General features: G+C 51.3%; 1 protein-coding gene across 2 annotated transcripts in view; it reads right to left on the bottom strand.

The window, feature by feature from the left end:
• Positions 1 to 22706, bottom strand: part of DGCR8 (DGCR8 microprocessor complex subunit) — a 31554-nt gene continuing 8848 nt past the window's right edge. The window contains exons 4-14 of one of the 2 annotated variants that reach the window (XM_054675682.2): positions 21750 to 21892; positions 21303 to 21585; positions 19962 to 20159; positions 19624 to 19725; positions 18687 to 18785; positions 16795 to 16877; positions 5625 to 5725; positions 5204 to 5310; positions 4506 to 4633; positions 2875 to 2988; positions 1 to 1856 (exon numbers count right to left, since the gene is read on the bottom strand). In XM_054675682.2, coding sequence (XP_054531657.1) covers positions 1773 to 1856; positions 2875 to 2988; positions 4506 to 4633; positions 5204 to 5310; positions 5625 to 5725; positions 16795 to 16877; positions 18687 to 18785; positions 19624 to 19725; positions 19962 to 20159; positions 21303 to 21585; positions 21750 to 21892 — 1442 coding nt within the window. In that variant the 3' untranslated portion in view covers positions 1 to 1772. The remainder of the gene's footprint in view (positions 1857 to 2874; positions 2989 to 4505; positions 4634 to 5203; positions 5311 to 5624; positions 5726 to 16794; positions 16878 to 18686; positions 18786 to 19623; positions 19726 to 19961; positions 20160 to 21302; positions 21586 to 21749; positions 21893 to 22706) is intronic. The other variant, XM_054675681.2, reaches the window with a different exon arrangement.

Below are 22706 nucleotides of genomic sequence, written 5' to 3'. Positions count from 1 at the left end.
TTCTGGACAGTTTGCTTTATGTGTTCAGACAATCAAGGCTCGCCTTCCAGGCGCAGCCCAGTGCCCTGGATGGCATCAGCACAGGCTCCCCTGCCCCGGCCTTGAAGCATGGCTGTGTGCACATGATTCATACCCATGCTTGGCAGACGGGGGGGGGGGGGGGGGGCGGCGGCGGCGGCGCACAGAGACCACAGGAGTATGGCAGCACCTGCTGTGGTGGTGCCTGGGAACAGCAAGACACAGCGAGGCTCCCCAACCTTTAGGGGAACACATGTGCACGAAGCTTTGGTTCACAGGCGCATCTGGCTGGCTAAGGGCAACAGTCACATTCAAATGACTATTCACAGCTGCAGACAGGAGGCAAGACAGAAGCAAGTGTCTAATTATAGCAATTTGAGTTGAGGGTTTCTTTTTTAAAGGTCAACAGAAGCCAACCTTGGTCACACAGGTAGTGAGGGAAGGATATGTTGTGGGCGGCCCACAGGCCAACATTGTTTTCCTGACAGAAAAAAAAAAAAGCGCCATCTGTACCGCCTGTAGGGTGCATGGTGGGGGACAGACACGGCAGAACGCTGGACTCTTGCTTCAGATGGCGCACCACAAGCACACGGCACTCTGCACAGGTGCCAATCCACCACCAGGGCCAGCCTTTGAGCACACCCTGGTGCCTCAGACTCAGGCAGGAACACATTTCCATCGCACACCCACCCATAGGGGCCACCAGTCGAGAAGCAAGCTGGGCACCAGGCAGCTGCCTTTGACATCCAGAGAAACCGCTGTCACAGGCAACAGCTCTGGATCAAGAATGGGCTACACTGAAGGCCCTTGCTTCCTGTTTAAACAAGTCCACTTGCTAAAATGCATGATTCCAAATCTACCTTCTACTCTCACTGTAAAAGTCTTTCAAAATGCTAAAATATCACAAAAGCTTTAAAAATCAATGGGTGGACATATGGACTCGACTGCAAAAAATCTTTGTAAAAAACTGTTGCCGGAGGCCAGGAAAGGCAGAGAGGGCCTCAGTGTCCAGAGAGGCGCTTTTAGGGCATTAAGACTTCATCAGAAAAAGGGGCCCTAGGAGGCCAGGGTAACTCCAGGAGGTGGCAGGATGTCATCCTTGCTGGCATCGTGTCCAGACTGGAGAGGGACCACCTTGATGGTTTGCCTCCAATTCCAGAAAGCTAGTTCTGATGCTAAAATTCTGTTTAAGCCAAAAAGGTTTAAAATATTCCTTTCTGTTCTACCTTTTCAAAGAAGGGGAAACACAGAGGGTGGGTGAGGGCAGGGCACCATGTGCACCTCCTGACCAGGTCCCTGTAGCAGCCCTGCAGGCGCCCTGGGCACATGGGCCACCTGGCATCACGGGCCAGCCACAGGACTCAGCCATCCCCTCTCATCTGTCATCCAAGCATCATGTGTCGTCAGTGCGTATTACATACTAAAATTCATGAAAGCCTTCATAAAAAGAGCCTGCAGCAGGTGCACAGAAGCAGGGTCCACCACTGTCCACAGTCACCAGCTGCCACTGGTGCAGTCGCTGAGTCCATCCATTCAGGCCTGGAGCTTTCCAGGGAGAGCCGCTGCTCCACATGTGTGCTGTGTGGCCATGGCTGTCCCTGTACACCAAAGCCTCCACCCTAAGGCCGGGCCCACAAGTTGGCCACAGGGAAGGAGCGTGGGTTGGAGGCCTGACACTGGTGCACGATGCATGACTGCTGGTCTCCTCAGAAGTGCGGCTGGCGGCCCCCGCGCCCTGGCCCGTGCCACCTCCCTCACACGTCCACGGTGCACAGGGGCTCACCGCCAGGCTGGGCGGACGCCACAATGGACATCTTGGGCTTCTTTCGAGTCTCCTCCTGAAAGAACAAAGGTCAGGGGTACCAGTGAGGTGGGCTTGGCAGAGGCTCGGGAAGACACAAGGTGGAGGGAGAGCCCAGCAGATCATGCCAGGAGGCCCTGGAGCCCCAAGGGCACCAGTGCTTGTGATGCCAGGCTAGGAGGAGCAGGGAAGGCCTGGGGCAGGCCAGCCTGAGATTGCAGAGGCCCCCTGGATTGCCATCAGAGCACAACATGTGCAGCCTCCCTGGCAATCAGGACATGTACCAAGAAGTGAAGAATTTTGGGTGCAGTTACAGGGACAGGCCAGGCCTCCCCACTGGGTGTTCCTCCCTTGCCCAGCTTTTGCTTGCCTCAGGCCCAGCCAGGAGCACTGTGTCCTGCACCTGCTGCCCTTGAGCCCCACAGCCCCTCTTCCGACCAGGGGCAAACCAGGCAGTCCCACTGGCTCCAGGAGGCCAAGCCCCACCCCAGGGAGCAGCAAGGGACCTGCTGGCCTGGGCGGCAGCAGATACCTCCTGGGGCTCTCACCCAGGCCAGGGGACTGCCACACTTAAGAAAGCTCCCACCCAGAAGGCCCAGGTGGGCAGGTCACGCCGTGGCCAGGCAGACGATGCCTGAAGACAGAAGACACCGCTGCCAGCCTGACAGGCCCCTCTTTGAGTGGGGTTCCCAAGGTGGCTTTAGGAGGCTTCATCAGGACCAAGCCCTACAGATTCAACCCTGGCAGGTGCACTGACCTACCTCCAAACACCCAGGGAGGACATGGGACTCAGGTGGCCCACCAAGACTGTGACCTTCATGGTCCACCAACAGGCTGGCCTGCCAGCTCTCTAACAACGGAACCAAAACTGAAGTGATTTATAAAAGTATCACACATGTTGAAGCTCAAAGAAAAGCCTGTATCTGATTTTGGAAGGAGGATCCAAGCATTTCCAAGGTGTCAACTCAGGCACGGGTCCTGGGGTCTGCTGTCCCTCCACAGGTGCCACAGGAATGGCCGTGGCCCGGCAGCCCTCCCGCTAGGGTGGCACTCACCCTTTCCTCAGCCAGCCTCTTCATCTCCTCTTGGAGCTTGCTGAGGATGTGCAGGTTGGGCTTGTTCTTCTTGGCATACTGCTGCAGCTCAATCACACTCTTGTCCGACGTCTCCTGGGAAGTATAGCACCTCACGCTCAGGACTGCAGGCTGTAGCTCTACGGCCTGCCCGCTGCCCAGCAGCTGTGTGCCTGGGACCCTGAAGGCAGGCGCGCCCAGGGTCTGGCAAGGTAGGCGCGCCCAGGGTCTGGCAGACACGAAACAGCCAGGAGCTGTGGCAACATAACTGCATGCTGACTGGCCCGCCTCAGTGATGCCAGGCCCACTGACAGCAGCAGAGAGCGAGGGGCAGTCCATAGCTGCCAGGCCTTTCTGCCCACACCACGCCACTTATATGGCCTCCTGCCATGGGCAGAGTAGGGAGGTGAGGTGCTCGTGGTGCCCAGAGTCCTCATCAAGGAGTGAAACCAGAGTGTGGCCATAGCCAGTAAGAACAGCACGCTGCAGCCCAGCCCATCAGCCTCAGGCACTGAGCTCTCTGCACACTCCATGAATGCAGAGCAGCATCAGGCTGGCCTCAGCCCCTTCCCGTCTTAGGCCAGCCCCAAGGGTGCTGTGGTTCCTCGGGATGCCAGAGCTCCCCCAAGCTGTGGCTGTGCCTGGCTGGGACCTTTCCCCCTCCTGCTCAGGGAAGTTTCCCACCCCGGGGCCAGAGTGGGGCTTGCCTTCTCTCCCCTCCGTCACAGCCAAAGACCATGCACAGCAAAGGCAGAAGCAAGTGCTACCTACATTTCAACTTGCTTCCCAAAAATCTCTCTCAAGTTCCTTAACATGCCCTGGTGGCCCGTGTGGGCCCCCTCACCCTCCCTTATCATGTCCAGAGTAAAGGCCTCTTCGGGGACAGTGCCGAGGCCTCGGTCTCAGGGACCTAAAGGCAGGCCCTGCTCTTGGCAGCTGGCTCGGGCAGAGGGCCCACCCACCACACAGTCCTAGGGCTGCCCCACCTGCAGGCCTAACCCCTCCACAACTACTTCCCCTTCCAATGACCAGGAGGGCAAGAACCCAGAGAGTTTCTGTAATCATTTGGGGAAAATGATTACACTCACCTCCCCATGTTACCCCCCACCCCTCAGGAGTGGGCACTGGCTTACACTGCAAGATGTTGGCCACAACAGCAGAAACAAGACAGATGGTACACATATGCTCTTCTGTTAGAGATGGACTGGCACTGGTACCAGGGAGAGCTACCCTGACACACTCGCTCTCCTTCAAGCAGGGAGAGCTGGCCCTGGCTCCTGAGCCTTTGCACACCTCTGAGCCGGGCGCACCTTCAGCATCTCCTGCCCGGCCCTGCCTTGCACTTTGGCCATCTCCCTATAAGCCACATAGCTGGGCCCAGCCTGCGTTCCCAATCACCCACACTTCACTGACCATGCCCAGCAGGCTGGGATAGGAGATGTGGCTGGGACGACCACACCCCTGCCCACAAAGCCACACAAGTGGCCCAGGAGAGAGGCAGCTGTGAGCAAGAGCAGAGCTGCCCAGCTCTGCCCCCTCTGAGCACAGAGCCTCAGGAATACGCTCCAGGGTGGCAGCACAGGCTGCCCTGGGACCTGCTGATGGCCAGTTACCTGCTTGACCATCTTGCTGCTCTCACGGCCATACATGCGCAGTAAAGACCCCCAGTTCTTGACATGTGGGTGCAGCAGCTGAAGGATCTTCTGTGAGGCTAACTGCTTTCCAACTCTCTTGTTCTTACCTACACAGAGAAAGAGCAAGCATGGAGAGGGGGTCACAAACACCCAGTGCTCATGGGGCCCCCTGCCGCTCCCAGCCCTCCTGACCCACACCCTGAGGGCCAGCCAGGGCACATTCTACAGGAACAGGCAGCACTCTGCCACTGCTCTGGGCACCTGAGTCTCACAGTACCCAGCTGCCACCTTGAGAGTGGCCCTCAGAGTCTAGGAGCTGAGGACACTACCACTCAAAGCCACGCAGCCGAGAGCCTCCCTCCCGCCAAGACGCACACCTCCAGAAACAGGGAGCAGCAGGATTCTGCTGGCTGTTCGAGGAGGAGGGCCTTTCCTCCTGCCACAGGGACAAGGGCTGGACGGAGACAGGGGTGACAGCGGGGGAAAGGGAAAAGACAGGGAAAGTGCAGGCAGGACGGCCGCCAGTCCGCCTTAGGCTGAATGTGTGGTGGCCAGCACACACAGCTGGGCTCAGGGACAATGCCAGGGCAACAGCTGAGACCAAGCCACAGAGGCGCAGGGCCACACCAGGGGCCGCCCGCCCAGCGGCCACTGGGCAGCAGAGAAGGAGTCCTTACACCACCCGCGCACTGTGTGCTTGCCACACGCCATGACGTATTCACTCTTCTGGTTTTTCCCAGGAACCACTTCAAACTTGATAGACGTGTCACCCATCCCATGGTTTCTTTAAGAGAAAACAGACAACAGATGGCGTCCCCTGAGCAGAGCAGCCAGCTGCCTCTGAGGAGGCCTGCTCTGGGAAGCCCTTAGGAAATGACCAAGCCTCTCCCCAGACTGCATCTCAGCCAGAGGAGGGAATTCTCCACACGCCCGATTCAGGCCTGTGGGACTGACTGGTGGCCAGGGCCAAGGGGCTGCTGTGTACCCAGGGAAACCTGGCCATGCCTCTGCCTTGGGACAAACAGCCACAAGAATATGAGACGCCAGAGAGGAGCTCCCCCGACCTGACTCATGGGGGGAGGCACCCCCCTACCCTACCTTTTAAGGCACTCGTGGAGGATCTGATATGGAGACAACAGCCCAGCCTTGCTGGTCAGCTCGTAGACCCGCGAGTCCTCGATGCTGATGTGGTTAAAATACTACAACACAAAGCAGAGGCTTGTGAGTCCCCACCAGGCCCACCGGCCTCTTCATGGCTGGGCCTGCGGTTGGCTTTCCCCAGATGCTTAATGTCTGTTCTTGTGAGCTCGCCTAGCACATCATACCTCAACTCTGCAAGGAACCCACCGGGTACGAGACATGCTCCGTACCTCACCGTCCAGTTGCCCATCTCCAGAGCCCACAGCACCCTTCCACCCTGAGCACTGTGGGATGGAGTCTGGCATCCTAAGAGGGCCCCAGGTACATGGCTGGCTGGCCAGGCCCACCTTATTTGGATCTGATTCTGATCCATAAGGCACCCTTCTCAGAACTCTATAAAGATAAAGCACCTTTGCAGAGAGGCTTTACTATTGCCACAACTGAGACTACAGGAGAGGGAAAGTCAGCCAGACCCAAAAGCTGGCCTTAAAAGGCCCAGCTCCCCAAAGGCCAAAGCCCCACACAGCTACATAGAGCCCAGCCCCAGGTGGCCAGCAGAGGCCCAGCCCAGCAAGGCTTCCAACAGTGTCATCACCCTGGCTCTGCAGCCAACCCAAGAACACACAGGAAGGGCAAGAGAGGCAGACAGGGAAACAAGAGGTGATGGGGAGATTCCACACAGTGAGGCGTAGGGAAGCTGCAGCAGGCTGAGGTGCAGAGACAGTGCCCACTGTGCCTTCCCAGACTAGGACTCTGGCTGAAGCTGAGAGTGCCTCCTGGGTGAAAGGAAGATGCCATCCAGCCCACTCTGGAGCATGGACAACCTCCCTGGTGGAGCTCCTGTGACAACATACCACAAAGTCAGTGGCTTAGAACAAGAGGTTTATTCTCTCACCATTCTGAAGTCTGAAATCAAGGCCTCAGCAGGGCCATCCTCTTTCAGAAGCCTCTAGGGAGCCTCTGCCAGCTCCTGGTGGCCCCGGCATCCCTTGGCTATGGCAGCATTGCTCCGATTTTCATATGGACTACTAGCCCTGCCCCTCCTCCCTCTTCTTAGAGAAACACCAGACACACTGGATCACACCACTGCTCTGCTTCAGTGTGATCTCACGTTAACCTAATTGTATCTGCAATCATCCTCTTTCCAAAAAAGACCACACTTTGAAGTACTGGAGATTACCCATCAGCCACATCCTCACAGTGCTTCCCCCACCGGCCCTGTTCTGGAGGGGTCTGCAGGGACCTGGAGCCTGCCTGGCCCATGGGCAGCGAGGAAACCTAGAATCAAATGATTCACACGCCTCGCTGTGCAGGCTCCACGGTGTGCCAAGCCCGCTCCACAGGGATACTGGCCCTACAGACAGGGCAGTGGACAGCTCCTCTGCCCTCGCCGCTCCAGCAAGCAGCAAGGCCAACTCGCTGCAACTGCATAGAAGAGGAAGGCACTAGCCCTGAGGTTGGCAAGTGAAAAATCCTCGAGGTATGGCTTGGCTACTGTCTTCAAATAGGTCCCCAGAAGACACTGCTCCTCTCAAGTGCACAAATCAACATGGGTCTTTTTCCAGGGAAGGTCACTCACCAAGACATCAGGCCCTGGAACCTCAAGGGTTTGTCAACCAGCCAACCAATTAGCAACGTCCAGTGCTGTCGGCCCACAAGAACCCACATACCCCACGGTTTCGGGACTGGCCCTGGAGAAGCTGAGGCAGTGGCTGACACACACACAGCTAGAGAGCACGCTCAGAAGTTTCTGGCAGAAGACCGACGCCAGGATGCCCTGCACCAAGCTGCCTGAGGCCACATGTGCTACTGAGGGTTAACCCACCAGGGACAGGTGGAGGCTCCAGCTCGTGAGAGCAGACAGATGGCAGAAGTGACCTGCAGACAAATCCCTGTTGCTTCTGACAAACAGCACAGGAGAAACCTAAGCAATCAGTGCCTGGCAGATGCCAAAGGACCGTGTGGGAGCACCACAGACGCCCGACACCTCTACATTCCACTATCTATATGAGATGGACCAATGCCTGGCAAGACACAAACTATCTCAGTAGCCTCAACAGCCCTACACCTGTTCAAGAAACTCAACAGTAGTTCAGAGTAGTCATAGTTATAGTTAGTAGTTCATACAGTAGTAGTTTAAAACTTTCCCATTAGGAAAACTCCAGGCCCAAATTTTAAGGAAGAAATGATACCAATCCTATATCTGTCTTGCCCTTCTGAAAAACTCAGGAGGAGGGCTACTTCCCACTTCGCTTGATGACACTACCTGTACCATGACCTAAACACCAAGAACACAGATGCAGCAGGGAACTAGCAAATAAAGCCATTAACACATGAAAAGGAACATATACCATGCCCAAGTAGGACTTATCCCAGGAACACATTTTTAAAAAAACAACGTAATTAACTATATTAACAAATTAGAGAAGAAAACTGGATAAGGAATCTACAGAAAAACTACTAGAATAAATCAGTGCAAATAAAACAAATTCTAGCTCTGTAAGCTAGCAATAAACAATCAATTGGAACTAAGGTACTATTCATCACAGTGCCATACATAAAATATTTAACTATAAATCTAGTAGAATATACACAGGGCCTGTGTGATGAAAACTGCCGACCACCCATGAAAGATACCAAAGAAGACCTAAATAAATGGACAGATGAACTATGTTTATGATTTGGAAAATCCAATATTGTTAGGATGTCCATTCTCCCCAGATTGATCTACAGGATCAATTCCAATCAAAATGCAGGCAGATTTTTTTTTTTTTTTTTTTTAAGATGGGGTTTCGCTCTTGTTGCCCAGGCTGGAGTGCAATGGCACAATCTCGGCTCACTGCCACCTCACCTTCCGCCTCCTGGGTTCAAGCGATTCTCCTGCCTCAGCCTCCTGAGTAGCTGGGATTACATGTGCCCGCCACCACGCCCACCTAATTTTTGTATTTAAGTAGAGATGGGGTTTCACCATGTTGGCCAGGCAGGTCTCGAACTCCTAACCTCAGGTAATCCACCCACCTCGGCCTCCCAAAGTGCTGGGATTACAGGCGTGAGCCACTGCACCCAGCCCAGAATTTTTTATAGAAACTGACATATTGTTTCTAAAGTCTACATGGAACAGCAAAGGAGCTAGAATAGCCAAAACAATTTTTTGAGAAAGAATAACAAAGTTGGAGGACTCCCAGTATCAAGACTTCAAGTCATCAGGAAAGTGTGGCATCAGGAAAAGGACACACAGCTCGAAAGACAGAAGACAGCCCCAAAACAGACACACTTCCACGGTCACCTAGTGACTGAGAAAGGTGTGAGGGCAATGCTAACATAAGCGTGCACCTGCCGCACAGCCCAGCAACCCCATCCCAAGGGTTTACCTGAAGGAAACGAATCCGCCCATCACACACAGACCTGGACGACCTTACAGCAGCCTTACTGCCCATCACCAAAACCCAGAAACCTGTCAGTGTCCCTCAAGGGAGAATGGAGAGACGAACTGAGGGGCACAGCCACCTGGTGGCCAGCACTCAGGAGTACAAATGACCACACGACGGATGCGTCACACCACGCCAAGCCAGAGGCCAGGTTCAAAGGCTACATACCAGGTGACTCCACTAAGAGGACATTCAGGATCTGGCAAAACTACAGGGGCAGTTCAGTGCCCACCAGAGGATACAGGTGGGAGAGTTTGACCAACAAAGGAGAATGTCGGAATGTACAGAAATGTTCTGCATCTTGATTGCAGTGTTGGTTACATGACTGTGTATTTGTCAAAACTCACAGTACTGTACCAAAAAGTGAATTTAACTCTATGTAAATTTTAAAATCAGTTGAAAAAAAAAAAAAAGAAAACACTTGGTCACTAATACCTAAATTTAATAGCCATGAACCACCAACCCACAGCTAGCAACAAAATACCAAGAGATCACCACAAGCTTTGTGAAAAGGAAATGATGCCAGTTGTTCCTTTTTTCCCTTTTTAATCAAGTAGCATACACGCGTGGCCACCACACCTCGCAGGCATCAACCCGCCCCTCCTGACATGTCAACCCCACCTCCGGAGTCCACACAAGGAGGAGATGCTACCCCACGCCCCAGGCTGTCCAGGGGACAGTCCAAGGACAGGTGTTGGCACCTCTGCACAGGCAGCTGGGAGGAGCAGGGGGCGGGGACACAACCTGAGAGCCTCGCTAGGGAGGACCAGCAAATAGAAACTTCCCAGGAACAGGAGATGGCCACCCCTGTCTAAACACCCCCCCCCACACCCTACAACGGAGGGAAAAGCTACTTTCCCCTCTGACAGATTTTTAAATGGGGACATCACAGATGACATATATACATTTTTTTTTTTTGAGACATATTCTCGCTCTGTCGCCCAGGCTGGAGTGCAGTGGCGCAATCTCAGCTCGCTGCAAGCTCCGCCTCCTGGGTTCATGCCATTCTCCTGCCTCAGCCTCCCAAGTAGCTGGGACTACAGGTGCCCACCACCATGCCCGGCTAATTTTTTGTATGTTTTTAGTAGAGACGGGGTTTCACCGTGTTAGCCAGGATGGTCTCGATGTCCTTACCTCGTAATCTGCCCGCCTCGGCCTCCCAAAGTGCTGGGATTACAGGCATGAGCCACCACGCCCAGCCCACAGATGACATATATACAAATAAGAGGGTCAAAGAGCTTCTCAGGAGGGGCACATACAAAAGGCACCCTAAACCAAGGCATGGCATCATAAAAACACACGGTCTTCTCTCAGGTTCCCAGAACAGAGCTCTTAAAACCCTGAGGATTTCCTGAGTGCTAGGTTTGTCTTTTGTGATTCAAAACGACCCCACCACAGAGCTTATGCTGAGGAGGTGGCCAGGGTGGGCTCCCCAGAGAAATCAAATGTGTCAGTAGAGGGGAGGAACTTTCAGCCCTTCATGAAAAATAAGTTTCATAAGTAAAATTTTTCCTGAGTTCCTGAGTCCTAGCAAATTTCCAAGCACGAGGAGGGGTCCTGTGCCGGGTGGCAGGGGCCCCCATTTGCGGCTGGCACAGGAAGTGGGGGCAGTCCCACGAAACTGAGCTCCTTACCTGGGGAGATATGACGCTAGCTCCAGACAGGCTGCAGTGTGGGAGGATCAGAGGAGGGGTGTGGAAAAAGCCCCAGGCAGGGGAGTCTACAGCGGAAGCCACCACATGCCCCACCCCCATGTCCTTCTCCACCTGGGGAAACCTCTTCTTTCTCAGACTGCTTTGCAATGTGGTTTCTGCAAAGCCTCTCCACTTCACAGAAGAACCCCAGAGTGGAGGCTGAGAACCTGACTCCCCGCTGGGCCCTCTCCTGGCGCCAGAACCCACAGTGGTTCATGGACATTTTCACCACCCCATAGCAAAGAACAGGCAGGGCTTTTACTCAGACAGGAAGGCAGCGTGAGACCTACACAACTCAGGCACCATCATCTGCAGCAACCCATACTAAGAGTTTTGGTGGGCCAGGGTCTACGCAAGCACTTCCCCAGAGGGCCTTGGAAGCCTCCCTGGGAGCCATATTTCCCACGGTTGGGTCACTCAGAAATAAAATCAAATGTGGCCGGGTGCGGTGGCTCACGCCTATAATCCCAGCACTTTGGGAGGCCAAGACGGACGGATCACGAGGTCAAGAGATAGAGACCATCCTGCCCAACACGGTGAAACCCCATCTCTACTAAAAATACAAAAATTAGCCGGGCGTGGTGGCGTGCACCTGTAGTCCCAGCTACTCAGGAGGCTGAGGCAGGAGAATCGCTTGAACCCAGGAGGCGGAGGTTGCAGTAAGCGGAGATCGAACCACTGCACTCCAGCCTGGCAACAGAGCAAGACTCCATCTCAAAAAAAAAGGGACAAATGTGACTCTTCCTGGAATAGCTAGTACTTGGAGACTGTGCTTGATCCACATGCGGTCTGCAATCTGTCTGTAGCCTGTCCGCGATGAAGCAGTTACATAAAGCACAGAAAACATGTAGAAACTTGAGAGCAAGAGACTAGGTGTGGTGGCTCACGCCTGTAATCCCATCATCCTGGGAGGCTGAGGCAGGAGGACTGCTTGAAGCCAGGAGTTCAAGAAACTTAAGAGCAAGTTAGTACTACCATGGACACTTAACCATATTTTATAACAGCACCAGTCGACAAAGATGAGAAAACTTTACAAAACCCATCCTAAAGTAGTTCTGGAATGGCCAAATAAGGACCTCCAAAATCTGCTCTCCTCCATTAAAGCAACAAGAACACTAGCAAAAATGGTCAGAATTAATTCTTTCAGAACCCTGGAAACTAAAGAAAGGCTTTCAACAATCTGAGGAGTGTTGATTCAAGAAAGACAACGAGTCTTGCTAAGAACAAGGAGTTGCTGGCATCTTAACTCGCCCCATTCCCAGCCCTTCTCCCCAGCTCTGTGGTAGCCACTCAATGGAGAACGGGTCCTCAAGGCCCCAGGCCCAGAGAACTGTCACTGTTGGGTTTACCTGGCCACCCTCTGGAAAAGCCTCATGGCAGGATTTGTCTTTATTTGACCTCACTCAGTGAAAACAGCCCAGTTCCTGAGGGCTTTTGTCAAAAGGAACCAGTGGCAACTGTTTCACCCTGCAGCTGCCAGAGGCTGGGGCACTAGTTGGGCAAACAAGAGGCTGGCCAAGAACCCGAGAAGGAAAAGCTGGAGATGTCCATGGGGCTCTGAAAGGCTCTAGCGTATGTCTGGAGATGGCTGCGCACAGGCCCAGGAAAACCTCCCAGCTGACTGACCTGGAGACTCTGTGCAGGTGGCAGACAAAGGCTAAGACAGTTGGCAGCCACCGGAGCGCACCAGGTGAGCCCCACAGACCCACAGCTCTCATCACAGGCCGGGAGACTTACTGGCTCAGGGAATTTAAGAAAATCCCTGTCCAAGCATCAGGAGACCACTCAGCTAAAGGGCCCGTGTATTCAGTGGCCACAAATCATAAAGAATACACACTTCACAGAATCAATCTAGGAAAGTCACTATTATGAGGTAAACTGTCACCCCCAAATTTACATGTTGAAGTCCCTCAGAATGCAACAGTATTTGGAGACAAGGTCTTTACAGAGGTCATCACATTACAATGAGGTCATTAGGGTAGGGCCTAATCCAGTGAGACAGGTGTCTCTATCAAATGGGCAATGTGGAGACCAGCATGCACACAGAGAGAAAGGCATGGACATGGAGATCGCTATCCTCCACCCACGGAGAAAGGCCTTCTCTTAGCCTTCTGACACCTTCATTTTGGACTTCTGGCTTCCAGAACTTTGAGACTATACATCTCTGTCATTTAAGCCTCCCAGTCTGTGACACTTTGTTACAGCATCCCTAGCAAACTGATACAGTCACAAATAGAGAGCAAGGACATATGACAAAAACATAAACTTAAGGGAGGTGAGGTAATGTGATTTCCAGAGTTGCCATATATTTTAAATGTCCAATTCTCGACAATAACAAAAAATTCTGAGATATGCAAAGAAACAGGAAAGTAGAGACAGCCCATACATGAAGGGAAAGGCAGTTTAATATACATGCTCTCTGGGAACTGGACTTACCAGAAACAGATTTTACATCACCTACAGAAAACATACTCAAAGGACTAAGAAACCATGTCTAAAGAACTGAAGTATAATGCCAGCACAGTGGCACGTCTGTCATCTCAACACTTTAGGAGGCTGAGGTGGGCAGATTGCTTGAGCCTAGGAGTTCGAGACCAGCCTGAGCAATATGGTGAAACCCCATCTCTACCCCATATATATATATATTTTTTTTTCTTTTCTTTTTTTTTTTTTTTTTGAGACAGGAGTCTCGCTCTGTCACCAGGCTGGAGCACAGTGGCACAGTATCAGCTCACTGCAACCTCCACCTCCTGGGTTCAAGTGGTTCTTCTGCCTCAGCCTCCCGGATAGCTGCAATTACAGGTGCCCACCACCACACCCAGCTAATTTTTGTATTTTTAGTAGAGACGGGGTTTCACCATGTTGGCCAGGATGGTCTCAATCTCTTAACCTTGTGATCTGCCCGCCTTGGCCTCCCAAAGTGCTGGGATTACAGGTGTGAGCCACCATGCCTGACCCTATATATATAATTTAAAAAAAAAAAAGAATTAAAGTATAAAAACAATGCATTACCCAATAGAGAATTTTTTTTTAAAAGACAGAAATTATGAAACAGTCACTAGAGGGGTTTACCAGCAGAATGTGAGCCAACAGAAGATAAAGGAGCAAACCTGAAGACAGGGCAATTGAAATAATCCACACTGAGGGACAGAAAGAAAAAAGTACAGAGAAGAAACAACAGAGCCTCAGAGACCTGTGATATATCATCAAGTGTAACAATTTACTGATCAAGAAAAAGAAGAAAGCCTCAAATTACTGAAATCAGGAATGACAGCAAGGGACCATCACAACCATATAGAAATAAAAAAGGGTCATATGGGGATACTAGGAACAAATATATGCTAATCAATTAGATAATCTACATCAAATGGGAAAAAAATTCCAAAAAAGACACAAACTATCAACACTGGCTCAAGAAGAAATAGATAATCTCAATAGACCTATAACATGTAAGATTGAATTAGCAATTAAGTAGCTCTGGACAAAGAAAAGCCTGGGACCAGAAGGTTTCACTGAGCGCAGTCTACCAAACATTTAAAAAATGAACACCAATCCTTCACAAACTATTCCACACAACAGAAGAAAATGGAACATGTTCCAACCATTTTATGAGGCCAGTATTATCCTGATACCTGTATCTGTTGTTACACTGGACAAAGATATCACAAGAAAACTACAGATCAATATTGCTTATAACTACAAATGCAAAAATCCTTAACCAAATACCAGCAAAATGAATCCAGCAACATATTAAAAAAATCATTATATGTCATGACCAAGTGGGATATATCCCAGGAATGCAAGGTTGGCTCACCATTCAAAAACCAATATAATACACTATATTACTAAAATAAACGACAAAAAAAAAACACATGATCATCTGAATAGAAGCAGAAAAACATTTGACAAAATCTAACATCATTCCTACAAAAACTCTCAGCAAACCAGGAACAAAAGGAAATTTCCTTATTCTGATAAAAACCTACAGTTGACATAGCACACTAAGTGAAGGAAGCCAGTCACAAAAGACCACATATTGTATGATTCCGCTAATATGAAATGTCCAGAGTTGGCAGATATATAGAGACAGAAAGCAGATTAGTGGCTTTTGGTGGTTGGAGAGAACTAAGAGGGAATGCTAATGGGTATGGAGTTTCTTTTGGGGGTGTTGAGATACTCTAAAATTAGGTAGTTATGATGGTTATACAACTCTGAATATATAAAAATCCACTTATATAGTTTAAAAGGCCAAATTTATAGTATGTAAACTATCTCAATAAAGCTATTATATAAATAAGAATGCACCCTTCAAAATTCCACAAGCCCTTGCTACAAATAACCATTTACCCAAAAAGGTTTACAGCTAGTTTTAAATGGTTCTTCACATGGCTGACCCTTGAACAACATGGATTTCAACTGCATGGGCCCACTTATACAAAAATTTTCTTCTGCCTCTGCCACCCCTGAGATACCAAGGCCAACTCTTCTTCTTCCCCCTCCTCCTCAGCTATTCGACATGAAGATGTGGAGGATGAAGACCTTCATGATGATGTTTCCATTTTAAGAACAGTAAATAAATTTTCTCTTCTTTATGATTTTCTTAATAACATTCTTTTTGTAACTTACTTTAATGTAAGAATACAGTATATATCAGGGGTCCCCAACCCCCAGGCCATGGACTGGTACCAATCCATGGCCTGTTAGGAACCGGGCTGCATAGCAGGACATGAGTGGTGGGGGCAGGGGGAGTAAGTGAGCAAGTGAAGCTTAATCTGTATTTACAGCTGCTCCCCATCACTCATTTTACGCCTGAGCTCTGTCTCCTGTCAGATCAGCAGTAGCATTAGATTCTCATAGGAGTGTGAACCCTATTGTGAACAGTGCATTCAAGGGATCTAGGTTGTGTACTCCTTATGCAAATCTAATGCCTGATGATCTGTCACTGTCTCCCATCGTCATCAGAGGGAACCATCTAGTTGCAAGAAAACAAGCTCAGGGCTCCCACTGGTTCTATATTATGGTGAGTTGTATAGTGATTACATTACATATTACAGTGTAGTGATAATAGAAATTAAAAGTGCACAATAAATGTGATGTGCTTGAGTCATCCTGAAACCATCCCCGCCCCCCCAACACCGTCTGTGGAAAAATTGTCTTCCCTGAAACTGATCTCTGGTGCCAAAATTAGGTTGGGGACAGATGTAGTAATATGTACATAACAAAATATGTATTAATCAATTGTTTGTTACTGGTACGGCTTCTGGTCAAGAGTAGGTTACCAGTAAGTAGTTAAGGTTTGGGAGGACTGAAAGTGATGCGTGAATTTTCGACCACGTTAGAGGCTGGTGCCCCTAACTTCCACGTTGCTCAAGGGTCAAGTATATAAAGAACAATCTAGGGCCGGGCGCAGTGGCTAATGCCTGTAATCCCAGCACTTTAGGAGGCTGAAGCGAGTGGATCACCCGAGGTCAGGAGTTCGAGACCAGCCTGGCCAACATGGTGAAACCCCATCTCTACTAAAAATACAAAAATTAGCCAGAAATGGTGGCACACACCTGTAATCCCAGCTACTCAGGAAGCTGAGGTGGGAGAATCACTTGAATCCGGGAGGTGAAAGTTGCAGTGGGTCAAGATCAAACTCTGTCACTGCCTGGGTGACAGAGCAAGACTTTGTCTCAAAAAAAAGAACAATCTAAATCTTGTAGACTGCCTCAAAGATTCATTCCCATCACAAACCTATGTGTACCCGACATTTACGGTGCACACTCAATGCTGCAAAAGAGGACAAAAATCTCTAACAAAAAGGACATTTTTTCCCTGCCTATACAAAGACAGGCAAGTTTCCTCTTTATGAAATACAAACAGAAGAACCTGGAGGCTGGATGACTAACCTACAGGGCATGGAAGGCATGGGCACAGCCCACGGACACCCCCAGCTCACACTAACAGGGCAGGGTAGCCGCACTGCACCCGCAGCTCCCAGCAGGGCAGGACCACAACACTCACCTCGAGTTCTTCACTGTCTTTGGGCTTCTCTTCAGAGGTCTGTTTAACAAAGTCAGGGATGAGGATTTCCAGTGTAGCTCGGGCTATGAAAAAAAAGAGCCCGAGGGTGAGGCTTGGGCACTGCCCTCTTCTCACCACCCTGCAGGGTGAACTGTGCACTGCTGCCTCCCATCCCCACAGCTCAGAGGCTGAGCGAGGGCCCTGAGGAGAGACAGCACTTCAGTGACAGGGTCAGGAGAGGACAGAAGGAAAAGCCCAGACGTGTGGCAGGCTACCAGAAAGCCTCACGGGCCACACTGGGTGTGTGCGCTCTCACCCTGGGGTCCTGGGAGCAGGCAGGGAGGAGCTCGGAGCTGTATGTTAGGGAACCACTTCGGTGGCACGTGAGAAAACAGCTTTGCGGGCCCTGGACCACGCAGGGAGGCCTGAGAGCAGGCTGCTGCAGGTACCTAGACCAGGTACCTGCAGTGGCAGTGGCTGGCGTGGGTGGAGACATGCAGCCAGGTCTGAGAGACGCTAGAGGGAGCTGCTGGAGGGCAGGGCACGGATATGCCCACTGGGGTCGGAGTTGCCATAGCCAAGGGCTGATGGCTCCATAGACCCCACAGACCTATGAGTGCTGGCAAGACATGGAGCCAAGCTGTCTATAGGGCAGCCAGAGTCTGGGCAAGGGAAGTGGGTTCCAGCACATAGGGAGGAAAGCGGGTGATCCCGCAGAGGGAAGAGCACACAGCCACGCCCAAGGCATCTCCACCCCCACACAAGGCCCCACTGCAAGTTATCTGTCAAAACCTCCACCACACCCCCTTTGTTGAGCTGCAAAAGTCTCTTAGGCAGAATCTTAAGATGGGCAGCAGGCCTTCTGGAAAACACACGGCAATGACAGATACCTCGAGAATCAACCTGTGGGTGCGAGGGCCTGGGGTACACCCAACACCACCCTACAAGAAGCCAACTAACCCTGGACGCTGAGGCAAATGGCTTTTTGTGAAAGAATGTCAACTACCACGAATGCAGGGCATGAATGCAAACGGCAAGGGCATGGTCCAAAAGGGCAGTGGGTCTTCGCCAGGACACACAGCTTTCCCAGAGCCGCGCTGTGCCAGGTGTTCTGTGTGGCTAGGCCCAAACATGGAGTGGGAGGATGCAGGAAATAGTGCCGGTAAGAGCCAGCACCACTGGGGGAGGATGCCAACAGCATGCTGGCCCGCTTCTCCTCCCTCCTGGCATGCCCACATGCTGCTCAGTTTAAAAACAAACAAGCACTACAGCATGTGCCCAGCACAGCCCAGTTGGCTCTAGGCACACCCCTGAATATGTGCAGGGCCAGGACTAGGGAGGGACATACTGGCCCAGCTGTCACTCAGTAGAGAGAGGCCTTCTACTTTTTTTTTTTAGACAGAGCCTCGCACTGTCGCCCAGGCTGGAGTGCAGTGGCAAGATCTCGGCTCACTGCAAGCTCTGCCTCACTTGTTCACGCCATTCTCCTGCCTCAGCCTCCTGAGTAGCTGGTACTACAGGTGCCCGCCACCACGCCCGGCTAATTTTTTGTATTTTTAGTAGAGAGAGGGTTTCACCGTGTTAGCCAGGATGGTCTCGATCTCCTGACCTCGTGATCTGCCCACCTCGGCCTCCCAAAGTGCTGGGATTACAGGCATGAGACACCACGCCCGGCCAAGGCCTTCTACTTTTAAGTCTCACATTTTGCTCTATTTGAGTCTTTTCCAATGAGCATGTAATTTTAAAAATCAAAGTAGATGATTACATAAATAAAATAAACATGCCCCACCCACATCCCCTACTTGTCACCACTGCTCAGCCCCTCCCTAACCAAGCAGCGAGGCAGACACAGCAGGCAGCACGTATCTTTGACACCCAAGCAAGCACATTACCAGCTTTATTCTTCGCAAGTTTTTTGCTGCTTGCAGTTCCAGATCCGTAAGTCACACCATCAATGGTCACCGAGGCACCAAAAGGCTCACTTGGGTTCTCTTAAAATTAAAATTACTTGTTTTAAAACATACGAGTCAAGACATCAAAAGCGTGTGCACAGTCTGCCCACACCGACAGACAAGGCGCAGTCAGGGGCTGTCCCTGCAGAGAGTGAGCCTGTGCTTGACTGCGGAGACCTGGGGTTCCCTGGGACTGGAGACGGGCAGCAGACAGGCAGCAGCAAAGGGCACAACTGGGAAAGTGGAGGGAAATGAGGCACGTGGGAGATGGTGAGCCAGAGGGGCAGCAGGAGGCTGGGGGCAGAGCCTCCTACGACAGGGACCGAGGTCTATGAAAGACGGACACGGGACTGTCGGAATGGGAAAGCACAAGATGTGGCTTGCCAAAGAAACACCACCTCAAAGGATGAGTGACCCCCAGGCTCCAGCTTCCAAGGGGAAGACAGACTGGTCTTCACAAAGGTGTGATGAGGGCACCCAAGGAAGACAGAGCTGGTGGGAAATGCATGCCCAAGAACGCTTCAGACACCCAGGGGCACCAGGAGACCAGGGAAAGGACCCAGTGCACAGTGGGGAGGCCTTGCTCGCAATAAGGCTGTCCATGACAACGCGGGATCAGAAACCAGCAAGGCAGATGGGGCAGGACAAGAGGAAGGTGGGGAGAGGGGACAGACTGGAAGGGGAAAGCAGAGCCACCCACTCAGATGGGGCACGGCTCCAGGAAACAAGCCACCCATCTGCAGCACACTGCTCTCTACCCTTCCCTTCCCTCCCGTCCCAGTAGAGTAGGGCTAGCGGTCAGCGCCTGCCTCCCCAGCCCTGACCAAAGTTACACCTTGTAATTCTTTAGGACTGAAATGGGGAAGGTTAGACTTACCACATTCAAAGAAATTATAGACAGGGCGGACCTTGAGGACACGCTGCATGTACTCGTGCAGGATGCAGACCTCGGATTTCCCGTTGGGGTTAATAACAAACTCTGTGACAAAAAGGACCATCTCAGCAAGTGTGAAGCAGTGCCACAAGCTAGCACACAGCTTCCTGTTACCATGTCAGTAACTAGGGGCTCACGACCATGAATGTGGCAGACCCCTGCATTCATGGGATAAACATAAACTTTGAACGAAATGCAACTCATAAAACGTGCCCTCAACACATCACATTAGAAATAACAGCATAACCAGTCTGCTGATGTTAAAATGCAGAGGCTTATACCTTTCTTTGTGGGTGCATCTTGCACTGATAAAGTAATGAGCTTCTGATTGGCTGGTAAGATGGGCCTCTCGGACTCCGCCTGCTTCCGCTTCATTTCCCGATTGAATTGCCGCCGCTCAGCCCAAGTCCTGAATTTTTTCACAGTAACTTGCTCAAAGTCAAAACGCTTCTCCAGGTAGCTTCGAAATTCCTCGAGATCTGTCCCAGATTTACCAGAGAAACAAATTACTTAACTTCCAACATAGGAGTCAGGTTCTCACAGCCCAGTTCATGGGGCAGGCCCAGGCCACATGACACTATTTCCTTTCCCCGTCCCTTTCAAAGGGGAGGGAAGCAAAGAATGAAGGTCCCTTCTGGATGAATTTCTGAGATGTTCTTTTACTTTATTTGGGGCAGGAAGAATACAAAAATGAAAAGGAAAAAAGACAGCTTAAAAAAGTCAGATGGCCTTCGAGACTTCCTCCCTGTATCAAAACAGGTGCCCGAATGCCAGCAGCACCCGGGCTCCATGCACCCGCCACCTCTCTGACCACCTCACTCTTTTCCTTCTGGCCATCCTGGCCACCTCTGTAGTCAGCAACACACCCAGGCAGCTCCCTGCACAGGGCCTCGCATTTGTCACATTTCCTCCCGGGCCACTTCCCCATCCTCAGCAACAGCCCCCATCACAGGCTCTTCTAGGGCACCCCACACTCCACGGAGTTATGAGACAGGCTGGGTAGTGATGTACAGACAAATAGAAACCTAGAAAATGGAAAGTGCTCTTTGAAAGTAATCCAGCAGGTGGGTTCACAGAGACCTGCCACACCTGAAGAGAGAACTAAGACTTAAATGGCGGGACTAGGCTAAAAGACATGGAAGAGAGAATGGGAAACACCAGTACACATCCAGCAAGCAACTGCAGGATTGAAGAGGGAACTATCCACAGAATGGTGACAGTTTCCCAACACTGAGTCATGGATTAAAGAGGCTCACTGAGCTCATCAAGACAAATCAAAACAATGCCACATGAGCACATCCTACTGAAAAAGCAAGACTTAGGGAAAGATCATACAAACAACCAGAGAGAAAACGGCCCACTGCCAGTGCCAGCAGCCATCTCCCCAGCAGCCTCAGCCATGCAGACACCACAGAGCCCACAGACAGGAGCCTAGGGTGCTGCACCCAGGCAGGTTCTTGCAAGGACAGGAAGACAAGCCTTTCAGCCACACCAACAGTGGAGGTGCACAGCCCCTTGCTCACAAGTACAACTAGGAACTATGAACAATTATGGCCTTCATTAGAAAAACAAAGCTCATGGGTCCCAGGAGGCAAGAAGGGAAGAGTCCTTCAAAAACTCACCAACAGATTCGTCTTTGCACACCTCGACTTTGGCCTTCACCTGCCCCAGGGCCCCAGGGGCTGCCTCAGCCCCTAGTGGGTCTTTCTCGTCCGGGGGCCCCGGGTCAGCACCCATAGAGTCAGGCTCATCCAGGGGAAACTCCAGCTCTGCAGATCGGCTCAGGGGCTTGACGGGGGACACATCCCCACTAGGGGTGAGGTCACTGCTTTGCTCCCGTTCCTCGTTGTCCTTCATTTTCTTATAATGCAGACAAGGGATGCTACTCAGAGGAGGGTCGTGTTTCTGTGGATAGTGAAATTGCAATATGGATTACAAGGACAACCCGAGAGTCTGAAACTCTGATGCCTTTCACCGGCCTCTGCTTGGCTGCGGTGCCATGTGTGTGGATGTGCACGTTTTGGTCTGAGAACTTACAAGCCTAAAGTCACGACTGATGCCTCCCCTACCCGTATGCTTCCCGTTCCCAAGAAGTATGGCCTGGACCAGGTGACCACCCGAGACTCTCTGTGTAGGTACACCGGGACTCCAGAGTTATGGAATGTCATGATCCACCCGTCGGGCAGCGGCTCTGTAGGTGGGCGGCCACGACCTGCACAGGAAGACAAGAACATCGTAAAAACACTTGGAATTGTTGCCACAGCACCTCCTGCACAAGAAATTGTTGGGTACTAGCATGTGTTTAACTGGGTCTTCACAGATAATCGAAATTCCTCTCTGCCTTGCTCACTGCTATGCCTCCAGGCCTAGGACAGATAGCATGTGGCCTGAGGTGGGAATTTACACGTGTCAAACCAGCACATGAAGGAGCACAGAACAGGTCTGTGCAAGATATAAGTCCCAGTCTCAGCTCCTGCCTCCACATCTGGTAAGCACTGTGGACACTGGACTCCTTTGCTGCCTGTCTGGTTGTGGCCAGAGGCGCCTTGGGGCTGGATGAGCTTTGCTAATAAACTGCATGGCTGTCAGCCACTGCTCCCAGTGACCAGGTGACAAGTCTTTATTGTAACTGAGCTGCACTCTCAGCAGCATACAAAACACTGCTTCAAATGATTCCGTTTCTAAGTTGGTTTAATACACTACTCCCAACCCCTTCTTTGCTTTATAGGCAGTTGTGAGGAAGAGGTTTACGACTTATCAACTTGACACCTGCCACCAGGCCTGACTGCTGGGAAGAGCGTAAGGCAAAGATGTAACTAAAACTTAATTTTCTCACAGGTATTGGGAACAAGTTAAAAACTTAGAAAGACCAGCCTAGGCAACACAGCAAGACCCTGACTCTACAAAAAACTTTTTAAAATTATCCAGGCATGGTGGCATACACCTATAGTCCTGGCTACTTGGGAGGCCGAGGTGGGAGGATCACTTGAGCCTGGGAGGCTGAGGCTGTAGTGAGCTACTCCAAC

Source organism: Pan troglodytes, chromosome 23, assembly GCF_028858775.2.
Source record: "Pan troglodytes isolate AG18354 chromosome 23, NHGRI_mPanTro3-v2.0_pri, whole genome shotgun sequence".
NCBI classification, from domain to species: Eukaryota; Metazoa; Chordata; class Mammalia; order Primates; family Hominidae; genus Pan; species Pan troglodytes.
The sequence above is the reverse complement of the archived record's forward strand: the minus strand, read 5'-3'. Positions and strand labels throughout refer to the sequence as shown.